The sequence below is a fragment of the Haliotis cracherodii genome, unplaced genomic scaffold (genome assembly GCF_022045235.1).
Source record: "Haliotis cracherodii isolate W230 unplaced genomic scaffold, xgHalCrac1.p SCAF_5, whole genome shotgun sequence".
NCBI lineage: Eukaryota > Metazoa > Mollusca > Gastropoda > Lepetellida > Haliotidae > Haliotis > Haliotis cracherodii.
In genome coordinates this window covers 53,211,084-53,223,256 of record NW_027266308.1, presented here as the reverse complement: position 1 = coordinate 53,223,256, position 12,173 = coordinate 53,211,084, and the positions used below count along the sequence as shown (strand labels likewise).

Below are 12,173 nucleotides of genomic sequence, written 5' to 3'. Positions count from 1 at the left end.
TTTATGCTGAAATATTTATGTACAACAGATATATTGTTCCATAATTTAATTGCACATAATTAACGGTGCATATAACACATGAGTGCGTATTATACGCGAATAAATATGTCTTGTGTACATTGATAAATCGGAACGGGTGCTAATTGGGATTGTTCACTAGCCAATATCTTAGCAAATGTCGCCGTGGGCGCTTATTAGAGCGGGGCGCTTATTATGTTGAATACGGTATGTGAACACATTTGATTTTCCATCTTAATACACCACCATCTCACACGACAAATGTTATCTGGTAAATGTCAGTTTTACTTTCCAATTATATCTGTAACACAAGACGACAGTGTTATGATTTTATAAAATCCATTGTTTTGCTGCAAATGTGTGCGAAAGATTATAAGTTAAAGTGTACCTACTGCGTAAAGTTCAATCAATCTGGAACTTTAATGTGTGAGAAGGGATTAACGCCGCTCTCAGAAACCTCAGGGTCAGGAGTGGGCTTCAAACATGGCGGGAATCGGGCCAGATAGAAGTACAAGCAAGTAAGTGACTAACTATCAATAGTAATAACTGTAAAAAAAGGGCGAGCAGTTCACCTTGACCATGACCTGATGTCATTCAAATATACAAAACTCGGCGGGAGGAAAAATGTATTCCTCATTTTTTTTCCATATTTCCTAATGATTATGTTTCCTGATAACTTTGCACATTATTATAAAATATGTAACTTGATCTAGATATTCGGGTTGTCTGGTTATTCCGACTGCTGGTGTACTAACGACCGTGAGTCGGGTGTGCTGCTCGAAAGAAACGCCCAGAGACTGAGTATCTCCTCAAGATTCATGTCTGTCCGAGCTGGAAATTCCGCTCACCTCATGTCTGTAAGAGCTGGAAACTCCGCTCACCTCATGTATGCAAGGGTAGCAAACTGCGCTCACCTCATGCATATCTGAGCTGGAAACGACGCTCACCTAACGTATGTCTGAGATGGAAACTCCTTCCACCTGTTGTATGTCTGAGCTGGAAACTCCTCCCACCTCATGTATGGCTGAGCTGGAAACTCCGCTCACCTCATGAAAGTCTGACATTGAAACTTCACCCACCTCATGTATGGCTGAGCTGGAAACTGCGCCCACCTCATGCATGTCTGAGTTGGAAACGACGCTCACCTAACGTGTGTCTGAGCTGGAAACTCCACCCACCTCATATCTGTCTGAGATGGAAACTCTGCTCACCTCATGGATGTCTGAGCTGGAAACTCCGCTCACCTCATGAAAGTCTGAGTTGGAAACCACGCTCACCTAACGTGTGTCTGAGCTGGAAACTCCACTCACCTCATATCTGTCTAAGATGGAAACTCTGCTCACCTCCTGCATGTCTGAGATGGAAACTTCGCCAATCTCATGTACGTTTGAGATAGAAACTCCGCCAGCTCATGTATGTCTGAGATAGAAACTCCGCCCACCTCATGTATGTTTGAGCTGGAAACTCCGCCCACCTCATGCATGTCTGAGATAGAAACTCCGCCAGCTCATGTATGTCTGAGATAGAAACTCCGCCCACCTCATGTATGTTTGAGCTGGAAACTCCGCCCACCTCATGCATGTCTGAGATAGAAACGACGCTCACCTAACGTGTGTCTGAGCTGGAAACTCCACTCACCTCATATCTGTCTGAGATGGAAACTTCGCCTTTCTCATGTACGTTTGAGATAGAAACTCCGCCAGCTCATGTATGTCTGAGATAGAAACTCCGCCCACCTCATGTATGTTTGAGCTGGAAACTCCGCCCACCTCATGCATGTCTGAGATAGAAACTCCGCCAGCTCATGTATGTCTGAGATAGAAACTCCGCCCACCTCATGTATGTTTGAGCTGGAAACTCCGCCCACCTCATGCATGTCTGAGATAGAAACTCCGCCCACCTCATCTATGTCTAAGCTGGAAACTCCGCCCACCTCATGTATGTCTGAGATAGAAACTCCGCCCACCTCATGTATGTCTGAGCTGGAAACTCCGCCCACCTCATCTATGTCTGAGCTGAAAACTCCGCCCACCTCATGTATGTCTGAGATAGAAACTCCGCCCACCTCATGTATGTCTGAGTTGGAAACGACGCTCACCTAACGTGTGTCTGAGCTGGAAACTCCACTCACCTCATATCTGTCTGAGATGGAAACTTCGCCTATCTCATGTACGTTTGAGATAGAAACTCCGCCAGCTCATGTATGTCTGAGATAGAAACTCCGCTCACCTAATGTATGTCTGAGCTGGTAACTTCGCCCACCTCATCTTTGTCTGAGCTGGAAACTCCGCCCACCATGTATGTCTGACCTGGAAGCCCCGCTCACCTAATGTAAGTCTGAGACGGAAACGGCGCTCACCTAACGTATCCCTAAACTGGAAACTCCGCCCACCTCATGTCTGTCTGAGATAGAAACTCCGCCCACCTCATGCATGTCTGAGCTGGAAACTCCGCTCACCTCATGTATGTCATTTTCCCGAGGCAAGCGAGTTAACTGACTATAAAAGTCCAGTTTCCACCCTTGCCGAACTAGGCTGGTATTATGGACTTACGCTTTGGCTGGACTAACGAGTCTATGCATAGTCCAATCAAAATCGCGCAACGAAATCGAAATCCGGTTCGTAAACTGTCATGCAGATTTCGGTCGATTGCAGGATTTGCAAATCATTTGCACCGCCTACTCGTTGTCAACAGATATTTTCCGAATCTTTTCACGTTTTTAATCAAGGTGATTTGATTTACTTCGCAATGTAAGACCCGTTTTATCACAATACTGATCTTGAGTATCGGCCAGATCGTCTTGACTTGGCGCCGCCATTTTGTTTGAAGCAAATGCAAGTGATATGAGAGGTGGAATTTGACTGGTCCATAGGAGAGGCATAAAAGGAACATAACTCGCAATAGCCACTGGTGGCGCTACGATCGAGCCCAGGAATTCCAGCCAAGTTCGGCAAGGGTGGAAACTGGACTTTAAAAGTCAGTAAACTCTCTTGCCCCGGGAAGATGCGTGTATGATAGAGCTTTGTATGTCTGAGCTGGAAACTTCTCTCACCTCATGTATGCAAGGGGTGCAAACTGCGCTCACCTCTGAGCTGGAAACGAGGCACACCTAACGTGTGTCTGAGCTCAAAACTCCTCTCACCTTATGTATGTCTAACGTACGTTTAAGCTGTGTTCTCCGCTCACCTCATGTGTGTCTGTGATGGACACTCGCTCACCATGTCTGAGGTGGAAATTCCGCACACCTACTCTATGTCTGAGCTGGAAACGATGCTCACCTCGTGCATGTCTGAGCTGGAAACAACGCTCACCTCATGTGTCTGAGATGGAAACCCGCTCACCTCATGAATGTCTGAGTATCTGTTGTTGGTGTATTCATTAAAGTTTTATGTAAATATATCGGGTCATAATTATAAGATAGTTACGCGATAAATCGCAAATAACAATGAAGAACGAGGCATTGTTTACTTCACGATAAAAAATTGTTCTAACTTGACGTCATTTCTGGAGATTCGAATATGCCCGGGAAACTCAATCACGTCATATATTGGACGACGTTATTTTTTAGAGGGAAGTGTCCAGTAAGTTGTTCCGCATAACAATATGTAGCTGGACGACGCAGATGATTTATTCTCCCTGCAGTCTTTCATTGTACCATGAAACAACTCACATTCGTCGTTTCGTCACAGGGAGTGGACATACCAAACCAAGGATTACACAGTTTAGGAGAGCTATCACTGGATATATATAAAAATCCAAATATCATGTAAAAACGAAATGTCAACGTCAGAATCTAATCTCCGTAAAGAGTGTTTCCATTATTGTCAGTGGAATTAATGAATGTCAAACATTATGAAGTAGAATATATTAGTAATCTTCATTATTACTGCTTCTTTGATATTTGTGTTTCAACTGATTCCAACATAGAACTGTGGTTGTATGTCTGATGGCGTACACAGATGTATCTTCAGGACATGCTATGTCCCTACATTTTCATTCTTTGACAAGAAAAGTGCAAACGGAGAACAAGAAGTTATAGCTGTCTGTGCAGGGCTTTCAAGCTGGGCATGTGTCTGTGCAGGGCTTTCAAGCTGGACATGTGTCTGTGCAGGACTTTCAAGCTGGACATGTGTCTGTGCAGGGCTTTCAAGCTGGGCATGTGTCTGTGCAGGGCTTTCATGCTGGGCATGTGTCTGTGCAGGGCTTTCAAGCTGGCAATGTGTCTGTGCAGGGCTTTCAAGCTGGACATGATAGATAGATAGATAACACTCATCTATATCATCTGCGTTTGACTAAACGCGATTTGGACCTCCGGTGAAGATGAAAACGTGCACACAAGATGTCGCCGTCGGCCCTTGGTACCAGTTACATCGTCTGTGTCATCTGTGGTTGACTGGACGGATGAGGAGAAGGTTTCATTTGTCATGAACACATATAAAGTATTATCAAATGTCATAAACAGGAATACAATTTACAACCCTGTCACTACCATGGCAAACACGTCATTGACGGAAATCACTAACATCACCAACACAGACTTTAATTCAAATAGACAACAATTCGGACATGGAGTTCTTGCATGGGTTTCGACAATTATAGCCATGTGTGGTGTGGTTGGGAACATTCTCGGAGCGGCTGTCATTCATCGTATGCAAAAGACAACCAGTGGTGTGCGGCTCTTGAAGTATCTCTCACTCACAGACGTGGTTCTGCTTCTTTGTATCTTCTTGTCATCAATATTACCTTCCCTTAACAGATATGATGCAAGTACGTTACATGCTATTATTAACCTGTCTGCATACCTATTGGGAATGGCACTATATACATTTGAAATTTACCTCACGGTCCTCATAGCGACCCAACGATGCATAGCGATCGCTTTACCATTCAAGTCTGGATCCTTCTTACGTGAGTCTGTCATGAACAAGGCGCTTGCGGCCATATCCGTGTTCACCATTGTATTCAATGTTCCACTGTGGCTTGCATATTGGCCACAACCCTACTGGGACATGAATTTGAATATGCAGTTGTTAGAGCAACACGGGGGATTTCTTGGAGAAGATGGTTTTACTGTTTATATTGGCCCTTGTCTCTTGGTGTTTCGATGTATAATTCCTTTGATCCTACTAGTAACGTGTAATATAATTCTGATGATCTCAAGACGAAGAATGAACAATGAAAATCCCCAGTCATCGGACAGAGGAAGTGTCCAGTTTGTCACGTATTGGTAATCAAGACTCAACAGGAGAGCTCATCTGACTTAGTTTATTCAGCCATGTGCTCATTCCAGGGACACCCAAAAGTTGCACAGGCAAACTCAACTGAATGGTTGTAATGAAAAGTGGGAATTCACTGAAATACATCACATCCCTTTCCTTTCGGACTTTTGAATAAGTTGGTTATTACCAAAACTTTAGCAAACATGTAAAAGAGCATTTAAAGAAAAACAAAAGTTAACAAAATGGACGGATTACACCACTACTTTGCGATGTATCTGTTAAAGCCACTGTCTGTATAGTAAAGTTCTGCAAAAGTTCAGTGTAATGTCCTGAAAAGAAAGAAATTGGCCTTGATTGGAAAAGGCCCTGTGAAGTCTCTTATAATAATAAAACACTGAAAACAGATTCACACTGTGGCACTGACTAGGAAATGTTCTGTTAATGTCTATGTAACATAGTCTTTGTACTTTGCAGGTGGCACCACTATTCTTCCTCTACTTGTCTTCTGTAAGTTGTCTGTCTCTGGTAGATCTACTTGCTGACTAGTTGGGTTGACCGCAGGATCTTTCAAGTTCTCTTCGGTCGTATTGCCTGATGAAGTCTTTGTTTCCGTTCTTTCCATGTCCTCTGCTGTAGCCCTCGTTGGTTTCAAGTGTCTCCTGTTTCTGTTTTAAGTCAGATGAGCTCTCCTGTTGAGTCTTGATTACCAATACGTGACATGGTGTCAGAAGTGGTAACACTAGTGTAAGAAGCTAGAATAGAGATCAAGCAGGTAAATAAATGTTGAAATGGAGGGAGCTGGTAGTAATTATCCAAGTATGAACTGGGAGAGTACTGACTTGTTTGCTGCATGGAAGTCATTCAAAACACATGCACAGTTCATGTTTAATGGGCCTCTGAAGAAGAAAACAGAGGAAGAAAGCTGCAATTACCTTATGATATGGATAGGAGAAAAGGGAAGAATGATATTCTCGACATGGGATTTAACCGAAGAAGAGGCAAAATTATTGAAAACTTACTACGACAGGTTTGAAGAATATGTGGCACCCAAAACAAACCATGTGTTTTCAAGATACAAATTTGGTTGCAAGGTACAAGAGGAAGGGGAAACTTGTGAACAGTTTGTCACGCAGCTCAAACTTTTAGTTAAAGATTGTGGCTATGACAATCCAGATGAAATGGTGAGAGACAGAATTGTGTTTGGCACCCGACACAACAAAGTACGGGAACAGCTCATCAGTGAAGGATCAGACCTTACCCTGGATAAGGCAGTTAACATCACCAGAACATATGAGACAACTATGGCACAACTTAAATCCATGACGACAGAAACCAAGGATATAGATGCAATTTCCAGACATGGAGGACCAGGTCCCCTAGGTGGACAGCATATGAGAGGTAGAGGTAGAGGGATAGTTAGAGCTGTGAAAAGAGACCGAGAGAAAATGTGCGGCAACTGTGGTTACGATCACTACCGAAACCAAAAGTGCCCGGCTGACGGCAGGAAGTGCAACAAATGTGGCCGATTCAATCACTTTGCATCTGTATGCCGCTCACAACCACCATTTCACAGCAGTTCACAGCGCCAAACTGTAAACCAACTAGATCTGAAGGAAGACCCCCACAACTATGTGTGTGATGACAGTGATGGAGATGACTTCTTCATCGGAATGTTAAATATACATGGTCTGGACGAGGAATCTGAAGACTGGACCACAGAGGCAACAATTAATGGAAACACTGTAACATTTCAGATTGACACAGGGGCCAAGTGTAATGTGTTACCATTGGCAACTGTTAGGACGATAACAGCAGGGCCACTGAGAAAATCATCAACTCCCTTGAAATCTTATTCTGGACATATCATTCCAGTTGAAGGAACAGTAACATTGCCTTGTATGGTAAAGGGAGTTGAACATCACGTCCTGTTCCATGTTGTAGATATGACAGCCACGCCTGTTTTTGGTGCGCAGACTAGTAGTGAGATGGGTCTTGTCCAGCAGTTACATCAAATCTCAGAACCTAGCATAGAAGAAGAGTACACAGATTTGTTTGAGGGACTAGGATGCCTGCCTGGAAAACACAGCATTCAGATTGACAAAACTTACCGTCCAGTCGTACATCCACCAAGAAAGGTCCCATATGCCTTACAAGAGAGAATTAAAGACGAATTAGACAGAATGGAGAAGGCAGGAGTTATTGTGAAGCAAACAGAACCCACTGAGTGGGTAAACAGTATGGTTACGGTCATAAAGCCCAACAAAATCCGGATATGCATTGATCCAGTTGATCTCAACCGAGCAATAAAGAGAGAGCACTATCCACTGAGGACAATTGAAGAAGTTGTAGCACAAATGCCAGATGCAAAAGTCTTTACCAAGCTTGATGCCACGTCAGGGTTTTGGCAGATACAGCTTGATGAAGATAGCACAAAGCTATGCACATTCAATTCACCATATGGAAGATACAGTTTTACAAGGCTTCCATTCGGGGTAAAGTCTGCTCCTGAAGTATTTCAGAAAATTATGAGCCAGATGGTTGAAGATATCAAAGGTGCAGAATCTATTATGGACGACATCTTGGTCTGGGGAACAAACACACAGGAGCATGATGATCGGCTGAAGCAAGTACTAGACAAGGCCAGACAGTACAACCTAAGACTGAGCAAGTCCAAGTGTGAATTCCGCAAAGAACAAGTAACATATGTCGGACATCTGCTTACCAGTGATGGTTTGAAGCCAGACTCTGAAAAAGTAAGAGCTGTTCAGAACATGAACAGACCGGAAAATGTCAAAGAACTTCATACGTTTTTAGGATTCATCCAATATTTAGCAAAGTTCATGCCAAACATGTCTGATGTTGCCAGGCCTCTCCGAATCCTCATCTCAAAAGATGTTCAGTGGCACTGGGATCATGAGCAGGAACAAAGTTTTGCCATGCTGAAGAAAATGGCGGCAAGTGCTCCTGTCCTTGCCTACTATGATTCTGATAAGACAGTCACCCTGTCTGTTGATGCTAGTTCTACCGGGCTCGGTGCAGTACTGCTTCAAGAAGGAAAACCTGTTACTTATGCCTCACGTGCCCTAACTGCAACGCAAACAAGATATGCACAGATTGAAAAAGAGGCTCTTGCGATAGCTTTCGGTTGTAAAAAATTCCACCAGTACCTCTATGGCAAGACTGTGAAGGTGGAGACTGACCATAAGCCCCTCCAGGCTATTTTCAGAAAACCACTGCATCAGGCCCCTTTACGACTACAAAAGCTGTTGATGGTGCTACAAAGGTATGACCTTGAGGTATCCTACAAGCCAGGATCAGAGATGCACATTGCAGACCAGCTAAGTCGGTCATATCTCCCAGACATGGATGATAAACTGCTGCCAGACTTGGAGGTAAATATCCTCAGCTACTTGCCAATCACGGAAGAAAAGTATGACCACTTCAAAAGAGCTACGAATGAGGATGAGAGTTTAAGAGAACTCCGATCTTTGGTAATGGATGGATGGCCAGCTACCAGAGACACACTTTCAGGAACTTTAAGACAATACTGGCACTTCAAGGAAGAAATATCATGCATAGATGGACTCCTCTACAAAGGCCACAAACTGATTGTACCCAGATCTCTTCAGGGTGAAATGCTGAACAAGATCCATGAGTCACATCTTGGTATAGTAAAATGTAAAAGCCATGCCAGAGAAGTTTTGTTCTGGAATGGAATGGCCTCGCAAATAGAGGACATTGTTGGAAAATGTGCAGTGTGTGCCCAGCACCAGAAAGAAAGTCCAAAAGAGCCACTAATACAGGTTGAACTGCCTAATCGTCCATGGTCCAAAATTGGAACTGATATGTTCGAATTTAATGGCAACCACTATCTGCTGACTGTTGACTACTACTCTAAATGGCCAGAAATCGCTAAGCTCACAACAACCACAAGCTCTCAAGTAATCACTCAATTAAAGAGCCAGTTTTCCAAATATGGAATCCCAGACATTGTTTTCAGCGACAATGGACCTCAGTATGCTAGTGCTGATGTCAAGGCTTTCGCAAGTTCATATGGCTTCAGGCATGTGACATCCAGCCCACATTACCCCCAGTCAAATGGACAAGCGGAGCGCATGGTACAGACGGTAAAAAATCTGCTACGGAAGGCAAAGGATCCATACATAGCCCTGATGACTTACAGAAATAGTCCACTTGAAGGCTTGAACAAGTCCCCGGCACAGCTGTTCCTAGGTAGGAGACTGAAAACTAAACTACCGGTGACAACACCTCTGCTAAAGCCTCAGGATGGGGAGGACATGCAGCTGAAACTACAAGCCAGGCAACAGAGGCAGCTCTCATATTACCCAAACAGGCGTGAATTATCTCCCTTTCACCAGGGTGATCCGGTAATGATGAAGACAGCTAATAAGAAGTGGGTGAGTGCAGAAGTGATGAGTCAGCATGGGACACCTCGATCCTATGTACTGGAGACCCCTGATGGCCGTCAATACCGCAGAAACAGGAGAGCTCATCTGACTTAGTTTATTCAGCCATGTGCTCATTCCAGGGACACCCAAAAGTTGCACAGGCAAACTCAACTGAATGGTTGTAATGAAAAGTGGGAATTCACTGAAATACATCACACAGTTGACGGCGTTGGTCATGGCTATTACAACAATGTCTGTGGTAACCCATGTTTTCTCTGCAGTAGATCTGTTTTTAATGGTAATCGACTCAAAAACGACCCCTGATAACTGGACCAGGGTTTCAATATGTTTGATAATCATCAACTGTTCAACAAATTTCATATTCTATTACTCATTTGGGAAGGCTTTTCGACAGAATTTCAAATCATGTTTCCCATCGAAAGATTAAGCACAGTGTTGAAAGTGATTATAAATGTATGTTATATTGCTGCAAGTCACAGAACTATGACGAATAGAAATACAGACTTAGCTCTATGGGCGCTGATTAAGAGACAAAGAGAGAGATATTGCTGGGTCCAGCACATGCACCACCAAATCCTTGTCTCAAAGATCAGCCATTGTCATTTATATTCACAGCCTGAAAGTATTTGAGACAAGCGGAAGTAATATCACGTGGATTCTCGAAGACTCAAAGGATTTGCTTGTACTTTACCAAGCTCAATTATATCTTGACTTTTCAACAATGTTCTGTTCCACATGGAAACTGCATTACTTTATCCATGTGGCATTTGTAAATTAACATGGTGACAATAGATATAGTTACATCTTTTCCGTCAAAGTTTCTGGAATTGTTTTCAAGAATGAAAACAAGCGGCTTCTGAAGTTTACTGAGGAAACAATGTGTGACATGTTGGAATTTCTCACAGACAATAACATATATATTTGAAATTTGGGTACAGGACATTGAGGCAAGAAGCAGGCAACCCTATTAGCATCAATTGTGCTCCCTTCCTCGCTGTGTCTTTTTGCATATGAACCGAATTTCCCCTCGGATTGGCAAAATCAAACAAAAGAATTTGGCCGAGAATATATAGGTCAAAAGGTCATTCCCTTCCAGTGATTTATCCACTTGAGCTAGAAATAAGAGAGACCAATGACAGCGTCTCATCTGTTTCATGTTTATATCTAATAGATATGCTTAAAGAATCAGCGTGGCAGAAAGACTATCCATAGGACTGTATGACAAGAGGTATTTTGAGGTTCAATCGAACACGCTCTTTCTACGATGCCATACGACTCTTGCTGTTAAGTTGTTAGATAATAGTTACAACATTCAAGGCTTCAGTAATAAACGTTTTTAGCGTACTAGTATAAATCCTAAGGCCTATACCTGTTCGTAATCATTGGACTGTCGGCATGCCTCCAAGTGGAGATTTTAACACTGCGTAAATTTAACTAGGGTTTGTTTAATAATAGTGTGATCCTAGCAAATAACGTTGTGGTGTCTTTATTTGAATTGTATATGGTTGTCGAACTTGTCGAGCATACTAAAGCTTTCCTCACATTGTGTATTCCTATGTATGTGTGATTGTGTTAATAAAAGTGAGAATTGAAGAGTATTTGCAAATTCACTGTCTGATTATCCATAACAAACATCTAGTTTTGTTTATGAGTTATTGGGGGAGTTAATATTGTACGTGTCAATCACCAGTATTCCTGCTCTGCCTCGACAGATATTATATAATCGAGCCTTGACAAGAAACATCATTGGTTGATAAAACTGATCCACACTGACAACACAATCAGCCAGGTCAAGAACTGTCCGCAACCCCATCATCTTTACATGGCTCCTACGACATGCATAGATTACTTCATGGCGCCTTTTCTGCTTCGGAAACCTTTATGACCCAGATCGATTGCGCTAACCAGCGACAGAACTCTTTCCATAGTGATCAGACATCTCTGCTACAAGCAGAGTCCAGATTCAGATTGTACCATGAGCATGTGAGCATTATGAATCACTATCAAATAGTGATGACACCAGGTGTTCACCCACAGGTGTCACAAATACATGCATTTGTTCACCTGAAAATATACACCGTGACATATGCTACACGTCAAAATAGGAAACTGCATTTGGACATACTCTTTGTCACTGATGCGTCAAATTTGGAAATGTCCTCCACATGTCTACCATGAAAATGTCACATGTCCAAATAAACCACAAGGCCTATGAAGCTGATAATTTGCATTGGTGATCACAGCTACAGTGTCTCAAAACATACGTTCACAGAATTCTGATTTTAAACATTGAACTGTTGAAAAAAATGTCATTTTTGCCCATCACCCATTTATACATGTGTCATTATGTAATTTGACGTGCTGGAAAAATGTGCTAAGTAGAATAACATGTTCTGTGCAGTTTGAATTTTGACCCAACTATAGACTTTGACCTTCTAATATCCCTATTTGGGGTCCATTCTTTGTTTTTAAAGTTGAAATTTTGTGACCCTTGCAACATTGATAT

General features: G+C 42.7%; 1 protein-coding gene across 1 annotated transcript; it reads left to right on the top strand.

Annotated features, from left to right (window-relative positions):
* Positions 1 to 4,473: 4,473 nt before the first annotated feature.
* Positions 4,474 to 10,094, top strand: LOC139443749 (FMRFamide receptor-like). The gene is made up of 2 exons (XM_071224672.1): positions 4,474 to 5,225; positions 9,867 to 10,094. Exons 1-2 carry the CDS (start codon positions 4,509 to 4,511, stop codon positions 10,092 to 10,094), a joined length of 945 nt encoding a protein of 314 aa, XP_071080773.1. The 5' UTR covers positions 4,474 to 4,508.
* The last annotated feature ends 2,079 nt before the right edge of the window (positions 10,095 to 12,173 follow it).

What these genes read in the sequence shown, in the direction of transcription:
- LOC139443749 (XM_071224672.1), top strand. Translation starts at nt 4,509, where the DNA reads ATGGCAAACACGTCATTGACGGAAATCACTAACATCACCAACACAGAC. An exon ending in AGTCATCGGACAGAGGAAGT is followed by an intron (nt 5,226 to 9,866) that starts GTCCAGTTTGTC and finishes TACATCACACAG; the next exon opens with TTGACGGCGTTGGTCATGGC.